Below are 8,729 nucleotides of genomic sequence, written 5' to 3'. Positions count from 1 at the left end.
AATTCTATGTAATGTTGAATTTTAGTCTCAAATCTGTTGTCCATTTCTTCTCGATTCGGTGGCCGTCGTTTCCTATGGAGCTCATCATTTACATCTTACCCCCAGGAACGATTGTCGTTGTGCAATGGTTCTTCATTTTCTGCAGGGACACGTTGCTGATATTTCTTCTGACAGCGTCGATACTCGTCAAAAATGTGATAATGAAGGAATGACACTTCGAGTGTACAATATATTCGGAGAGCTCCTTCAATTGAATGGCCTACAAAGTCTTTCCTAACTGGCCCACTGGCAGCTGAGAATCAACGGCCGAGTCAAGTTCCCGAACACAATTACATCGTCACATTCTGTCCAGAGTATCAGCCCCCTCTATGTTGTCTTCATTCCTAGTGGAGACTCGGGTCGGCGGTGGTCCAAGTCTCGAGAGCATTATCATTAAATTTCGACGTGTTCAGAGTGAGGCTTTGCACTGGGCCAAGGCCGTGACACTAAATACGATATTCAAATTGATTCTCACATGTTGAACAATGTCAATGCAAGGAGGTGAGATTGACTATGCGTATGATTGTCCCAACAGGAGCCATAATCGTGGTGTGGTATATGCTAGAAGTTCAACAATGCAAACGATGAGAGAGTTGAAATCAAATCGAAGACTATGCAAAATCCAACATTTCTACTGTATGTAAGTATATCTGTTAGGGTCTTTGACTAACATAGAAAAAACTTCGGGCGCTATCGCGGAAATGATCTTTTCGACGATTGCGCTCGAAGTGCATCAAGAAAACCCTCCGATACAAAACTAGACTAAATATATAACTTAGCGGATTAGAGAACCTTTTTTACTGCCCCTCGAAGTCCCTGGTTCTAGCGGTTCGGCTTAACAGCCATTTATGAGATAAGCTGTGGCTTATCAAGCCGAGCTGCAGCAACACTATGCGGCTGGGGCCCACTGCTCTAACGTGCATACCCTTGCACAAATCACATATGCGCTAAAGTCTGTACGTTAGAGCAGTGGGAGGACGACAGGGTATATGAGCATGAGTGCGATACGAGTGAGACATATACACACCTCAGTGTGCATAGAAGAATTCTGAGGTGTGCTACCAGCCAGTACGAGCTATATACGAAAGATAAAGTGAGCTTAGGTAATGAACCGGCGAAGAGTTTAGCGGAAAGCTCGTATGAAGAAGTTGTCCGCTGCATGTGGTGATAAGAACAAGAAGGTAATACGATGTCTATTGTAGACAAGCAGTAACAACACTCACTTTCATAATCGGAAACCCATATATAATAAGCCGAGTGAACACCCGCTCATTGAACGTTTGGGGAATAGTCTCTTTACTCGAGGGGATGTTTGGAGGTGTAAACGCTATCTATTGAACTTTGAGAAGTGATGCCATGTTCATGAAGGAACGATTGACCTTTCAACGGTTACTTTTTATGCCTGTACGGCCACGAATTCGTGAGTACCCATCATGTTACCCAGGAATTGTCAAATATAGCCAGGGTTTCGCTGTTTCCTCTTACGAAGTGTTGTCTGCGTAAGAACCCGACAATCTCTAGTGTGGCATTCGAGGTCGGACCATATTAGCAATTTAGCAAGCAGATATCACTGTCTTGCCTAATTTCTTGTTTCAAATATACACTACTTTGAGCCTGCGCTAGAAGATTCAGAGATACGGCGCTTGCTCGAAATTTCTATGATGACTCAAAGGACTTCACTTTGAGGTGATCTTGATATTGGCTAATAGCCCACTAGTGACGGGAGCGATGTCCAGGTCCCGTCGAAGTCGGTAGATGTTCTGCGCCCTTGCAGTACGTGCCCGTTCCACCGGGGGAAAATATATGCCTGTATTCAAGTTAGGATCCAGGAAATCAGAGGTCTATATGTAGTTGTTTCCGATGTCGGAATCGCCTCGCCCTCGGTGGTTCTAAGGGGAGTAGGATTCTCCATGATTAGTATCATGATCACGGCGGGCCTGAGTCTCCATTTATCACTCCATTTGTCACGGTATACTTCAAGAAAAAACCATATACGCACTTGTAATCTCGACAGGCACGATGTCCGGCCATTGGAGTCGATAGCAATTCTGCAAGAAAAGAATATATATGAGCTCCGTATCAACATAGAACTGGAGGAAAAGACATGGTAAAAGAAGCTTACATTTGAGCCGTTGGGATCCTCAATATTCAATGGTCACAGGTATATACATAGTTGTTTCCGAATCCCATGTTGGAACCGCCTCGGTGGTGTCAAGGGGAGCCGAGGTACTATACTCCATGAATATGGCCCGGCCACTGGGCGAAACTGCCACCTGAATTTCCATTCGTATGCTGGAAGAAGTAACCATAACCACCGCACCTAGCCTAGTACAGCCTCTCGTGAACAGCACGGAACATCGAATCCTCCATATCGTTACCGTTCTTGAATGCAATTCAGATGTGTAGGATACCAAGCAGTTAGTTCGTTCCGGTTCATGCTGAGTGAAAATGATTCATGGTTGACATTGTAGCCGTGAGAACTACAGAAGTATGTGATTCTGCTCTACACCACGAAAAAATCGAATCGTCGGTACATGGCCATGGATGTATGCAAGCTCAAGTCTAGATCACAATTGTCAATGAGGAGGTCCTGGGACACGGTGTTCGGACAGCTTTTTTGGAGTCAGTCATAATACTAGCGCAAGTACCAATGCTATTGCTTTCAGCTATCTCATATTGAGCGTCATGCAATTATGACAGGTTGCGTTGCTACTATATCTAAGCATTTTCCTGCTGATATTCTCACCCATGCCCACAGCATGATGAGCCACCAGACGGAAGCCGGTGGCATAGAAGCACTGCGATATTCTTCGTCGCCATTCAGCAATGTCCTGGTTCCCCGACTGCTCATCAGCACTCGACTCAGCTTGATTATGTATCGACCTCTAGAGTGACAGACCTCAACGCTGTGGCAATCGCATATAACCCCGATGCAAATACTTATACCCCGCCTGTTTTGCTGCGAAAACAAATTTACTATTTTGCTTGCCAACACAACGCATATTGCTCATAATAAACCTACATCGGCGTCGCTGAGTCCCAGCTGTTTTACTCCAAACTATCTATTCTGTAATGTCCAGGCCAACGTCTGTCCGGACGGGGGAAATGACCTGGATACTAATCTCACGATGCCGAGCCTACAATGTGGTCACATCAGACCGTTCCTGTGTTCAAACAAAGAACACGTACCCATGTCACAGTAAGCCGATCCTGTTCCAAGAATATCCTGGACCCAGCTGTCAAAAATGGCGTACGACAGACCGTTGCAATGTATGCACGATTCGAGAAGATGTCTTCACCAAAGGAGTCAATGATCTGACCCGGCTTGCAAATGCGAAGATCCGGTGAGTCAGGATCGTTGACACTTTCCGAACGAGCAATGGCTCGCTTATTGAAGTCCCAGATATGCACATAGAAGTAACCCTCGCTGGAGAGCCCTTCCAGTGTTTGACGAGGATCAGGAATACGATCTTGGGGAAGAGCATAGGCCATTTTGCTGCCAAAAACGCTGATATGGTGGCTTGTGTGGTGTGGAAAGTGGGACGCATACTGAGGTCCCCAATCTGACCAGGAAATGTCGACGAGCATATCTGAGCGCAGGGCCATGTCAGAGAAGATGGCCATGTCGATGACTAGAATAGATTCCCCTGCTCTTGTAACAGACTCTAAAACCATAATTTGCGACTCCAAGGAGGGTACATAGCTCGGCATGAGTCCTGGATGTGCTGCTTTGCCATGCAGTGACGGGTGGCCATGAACCCTGATGCGCGAGTCGTATAATGATAGATGGAGGATCTTGGGAAGGTGATATATGATTCGGCACTGAGGCGACCCATTGAACCCTTGTAACGTGTACAAGTATAACGATTCTGGGCCAATGATGACAAACTTCTGTTCATCAACTGGATAGAACAGATCTAACTTGCAGATATCCAGGTGACATAAAAAATGCTGCTTATGCTGAGTAGCAGAATTTGCACAAACAGAGGGAACTCACCCTATTCACATATCCCTTCCTCCAATTGATGACTTGTATGAACATGCCGGGCACATGCTCATAATCGCAGCAATCCATGATCTCTATGTGATAGAGGATAAATACGTGATCACCACAGATTACAGGTGGCGACATAGCAGCACGGTAATCGCCAGGTGTACTCGGAAAGGTATGCTTGCACTCCAAGAAAGTGCACTCGGCACTCGGATGTGGACGCTGGGATGAAGCCAGTCGGAACTCCACCCGACAGACACGGTAATCTTGTTCCGCATCGGTCACAGTGACACAACGATTAGAACGCACAACCATAAGATCCTGCAGAGGGTCGAAGGTAGTAAGAGAGCCCTGGGCACCACCGCCGATAGACCATGTGCTGGAGAGTGTAGGATTCGTGCCACAACCTTGAATGTAGAATTTCGTTCCGTCCAGCGAGCGAGACCACCAAAGCCCACATTTTACATCTTGGATCCGTAACATGCGTCCCCATGTGGCAGCAGCAGTAGTGACCACTGTTTCAAAGGTAGTGGTCGCATGGAAGTCGGATCGCCACAAAGATGCCAATTTCTTGAGCGAACACAGAGTCTTTCTGGAAACGCCGGTCGAATCCATGGTAGCGGTCCCAGTACTAGTCAAGCCCTGGGCATAAATTTCAAGCTTGTATTGAATGTAGACAGAATTCCGGACCACAAGCCAAAAGATATTGCATGTCTAGCATGATCAAACGTTAGCCATGGAGGAAATTGTGTTGAACTACGGGGAATAGCGAACCATTGCACAGCGACTAATGTCCCTGGGGTTAAGGAGGATTAGAATGTGACATATGAGCTCTGTAGGAAGCGACAAGAATCCGACCGTCGTAGTCATGGTTGTAGGACTGAAGAGAGGACTTCGAATCTGAAAATTTTAGGAGGCCTCTCCTCTCAGAATCCATCACGTCACTGTGACTGGAGCCTTGAGGGGACAAAATCGCATCGAAGGCAACAGGAGCAACGAAACAAAATTCATCTAAAAACAAGCGAGCTCGTCGTCAGCTACTAAGCTGTTACTACAAGTTAACCTGAATAAGGCCAGATAGTGGCCAGATATGCTTCTTGTGGCAAGGCACGGAGTTCCATCAAGCACGTCAATTGGCACCCCCGCGCAATTGAGTAAGCAGCCCTGAAATTATTGGGTCAGTGATGAACTGTGTTCACACCCAAGGATGGGAGATACCTCGCATATGGCGCTTCGTAGATGGTCTCATACATAGCTCCAGATTCTCCGGTACGTGCTCAGCCATATTCCAAGTTGACTACTTAGCATGTCACGACTCACGACTAGGTCTTCCTCTCCAGTATCGCCAATACAACCATCACATTGGGTCGAAGCTACGTCCGGGGCCGGTGGTGATCGATTGGTCGGGGGGAATCGGGGGATCCGTGCGGTGGCGATTTGTTCAGGTAAACCTTGCACTTTATCTTGCAAAGGGCACAAATGTTAACTATAAGTAGTCTTCCGAGTCTTTTCATACTTCGGCGCTGTCTGTACTTTCTTATCTTTTCAGGCGCCCGCCCTCAGCTAATTTCTTCTGAAACTTCCACCTCTCGGCATATCCCTGCAGCAATTGAGACCATTTCGCTGCAACAACACCCCAGGCTCAGTTTCTTCACATGGCACACAGGCCCGGACCAGTCTACCTGAAGAAAACAACAACAGGTAGGTGATATATTAGGTGCTTATCGTTCTGCCATATGCATAACCAAATCTCCAGAAGGTCTACGTAATGCGCGTCCCTTGTGAAAGCCAACACTTAGGCCGGTCAGTCGTCCTCAGCAATCCCACCTGCGACACAACCAAACTCGACGTCACAGCCTCCGGCTCAGGCATAGACAATGACACAACAATCTGCTCAAGAAGAAAACTGTGGTTATTACAACTTTTGCATCCCACTCAGGTGCATCCCACTCCACCACCCTCTCTCTGCCTCTGCTACTCAGCCCGGTCCCTCGTTACTCCAGCGTGGGTTTGTCGACATTTCTTCATCAGCACGTTTATGTTGATCGAGGACATGTGCCTTCGCGACCGATCGCACATAGTCATTTGTCGATGTCGAGACAGCCATGACTTGTAGATTCTGTATAATGTTGAATTTCAGTCTCAAATCCGTCGTCCATCTCTTCTCGATTCGGTTCCCGTCGTTTCCTACAGAGCTCATCTGTTACACCTTACTCTCAGGAACGATTGTCGTTGTGCAATGGTTCTGCATTTTCTGCAGGGACACGTTGCTGATATTTCTTCTGACAGCGTTGACACTCCCGTCAAAATGTCATAATGAAGATATGACACTTCGAGTGTACAAATCTATTCGGAGAGCTCCCTCTATCGAATGGCCTACAGTCTTTCCTAACTGGCCCACTGGCAGCTGAGAATCGACGGCACAGATGAGTTCCCGAATGCAATTTGTCAGCCCCTCTATGTTGTCTTCATTCCTATTGGAGACTCAGGTCGGCGGTGGTCCAAGTCTCGAGAGCATTATCATTCGTATTTGTATTCACAGTGAAGCTTTGCACTGGGCCAAGGCCGCGACACGTTAAATACGATATTCGAATTGATTCTCACATGTTGAACGACAATGCAAGCAGGTGAGATTGACTGTAAGATTGTTCCAACAGGAGCCACAAATTTCAAACTCCTTGCTTCGCCTGCGAAATCACTCCAGATCGACCAGTCTGACTCTGGTTGTTGAGCTTATAGCTGTCTCGCAGCATGACAGATTCAATACGTTGAAACACGGTAATCTTACTATAACCATGTGTATTCTATGGCATGGTTATAAAATGATCGTGGATCTGGAGCTGGATAGTACTTGCCTCCTTCTTGTCCGGCTTCCCGAGCAAAACAAGCCTATTCTCGTCTTTCTCGACCTCTGACAGCAAGGTCCATGTCATATTCTCGGACCAGTGGACATTGGGGATAGGAGGGGGCGGCGGAACCTTCTTTCTCATGGCGTTAACGAAACTCGGGTGGCAGAGGGGGCGCTCGATAGCACTTGGCTGACGCGACAGCGCATGTGACGGTGCATTCGTCATCCCATTGTTCTAACGTATGTACGCTACAACAATGGGATGACGAGAGGGTAACATCTCCCATTTATGGGACAAGCTGTGGCTTATCAAGTCGAGCTGCAGCTGCGGCAACACTAGAGTCCGACAGGTCCCACTCCCATGCCCTGGTTGTCACGTAAGAGCATGAGTGCGATACGAGTGAGCCTCAGTATGCATAGAAGAATTCTGAGCCAGTACGAGCTATATACGAAAGATAAAGTGAGCTTAGGTAATGAACCGGCGAAGAGTTTAGCGGAAAGCTCGTATGAAGAAGTTGTCCGCTGCATGTGGTGATAAGAACAAGAAGGTAATACGATGTCTAACGTCAACCCCCTCAGCGATACACCAGGCGCAAGCTTGCGAGGAACAGTGGCCGCGAGCGAGAGCCTTGGTAAGGATATCCGCACCTCAGGCATCACTTTTCGGTACTCATAAAGGGTATAAGAGACCCACTTTCCATGTCACGGAAAAGTGGTCCAAGAGATCCAACCTCTCTACCATCTATTAATACCACGCCCCTTGCTATTCTTTTGCACCTCTTGCGGCGTGGCCCTGGCGCCACCACCGGTAGGCCCGCAACAGTCTCTGCTGGAAGAGAACAACAACAGGTAAGTGGTGTATGAGGTGCTTTTCATTCCGCCATACTATGCATAACCGAATCTCCAGAAGGCCTACGTAGTACGCGTCTCTTGTGAAAGCCAACCGGTCAGCCGTCCTCAGCGGCAATTCCACCTGCGGCACAACCAAACTCGACGTCGCAGCCTCCGCTTCAGGTAAATTGCATATGAAACATTCTTCGTTATTTTCAGCTATCTCATACTGAGCGTCATGCAGGTTGCTATTATATCTACGAATGTAAGCATTTTGCCGTTGATACTCTCACCAATGACCACAGCCTGAGCATGATGAACCACAGGGTGATACCGATGGGAGCCGGTGGTATGGAAGCACTGCAATATCCTTTAGCCATCTAGCAATGCGTCCTGGTTCCTCGACTGGTCACCTGTACTCGAGAATATTTCTCTCAGCTTGGTTGTGTATCGGACAGACTGACAGAGCTCAATGCCATGGCACTCGCATGTAAATTCGCACACTTGATTCACAGTAATCTATGATATTATCATTATATTGGAAAAAATAGATGACGAACAGCGACAAAGCAGGTCAAAGTGACAGTATCAATGAAGCTATCCACTCACAGGAGCACTATTTGGTCCTCCGGGATGAACTACGCTGAAAGGATGGACAACACCTGAGTATTGACACATTGAAGTTCTGTGACTCGGGAACTAAGCTCAAAACGATCAATAGTACGGCAGCGCGTAGCCAGTCTGCATACTATTGATCACATTTGTTCAGTATTTCATATTATGAAGCTCGTTCACTTTGGGGCAAGGGAGTTAACGAAGTGTTGCGAACGAGAAGGCTCGGACTAGGAAAGAGAAAGACACAGTCTTCGATTGAAGGGCAAAGGGAAGTGATCCCAAACAAAAGGACGCTGCCACGAAGGAGAAGGAAGATCGTACAAGGAGTGGTTGTACTCATAGAATGAAGTGCGTACGGAGAACATATCTTGCCCTACAAAAAAACAAAGCACAATATTTAGTACA

At 47.2% G+C, this 8,729-nt stretch overlaps 1 protein-coding gene across 1 annotated transcript; it reads right to left on the bottom strand.

The window, feature by feature from the left end:
• Window positions 1–3,872: 3,872 nt before the first annotated feature.
• F5891DRAFT_143716 (uncharacterized protein) lies at window positions 3,873–5,233 on the bottom strand. The gene is made up of 2 exons (XM_041370648.1): window positions 4,805–5,233; window positions 3,873–4,744 (listed from the first exon to the last, which is right to left on the bottom strand). The coding sequence occupies exons 1-2, from the start codon at window positions 4,898–4,900 to the stop codon at window positions 3,995–3,997; spliced, it is 846 nt and encodes a 281-aa protein (XP_041228169.1). The 5' UTR covers window positions 4,901–5,233; the 3' UTR covers window positions 3,873–3,994.
• Between the last annotated feature and the right edge of the window lie 3,496 nt (window positions 5,234–8,729).

The sequence above is a fragment of the Suillus fuscotomentosus genome (assembly GCF_016647785.1).
Source record: "Suillus fuscotomentosus strain FC203 chromosome Unknown F5891scaffold_16, whole genome shotgun sequence".
Taxonomy (NCBI): Eukaryota; Fungi; Basidiomycota; class Agaricomycetes; order Boletales; family Suillaceae; genus Suillus; species Suillus fuscotomentosus.
The sequence above is the reverse complement of the archived record's forward strand: the minus strand, read 5'-3'. Positions and strand labels throughout refer to the sequence as shown.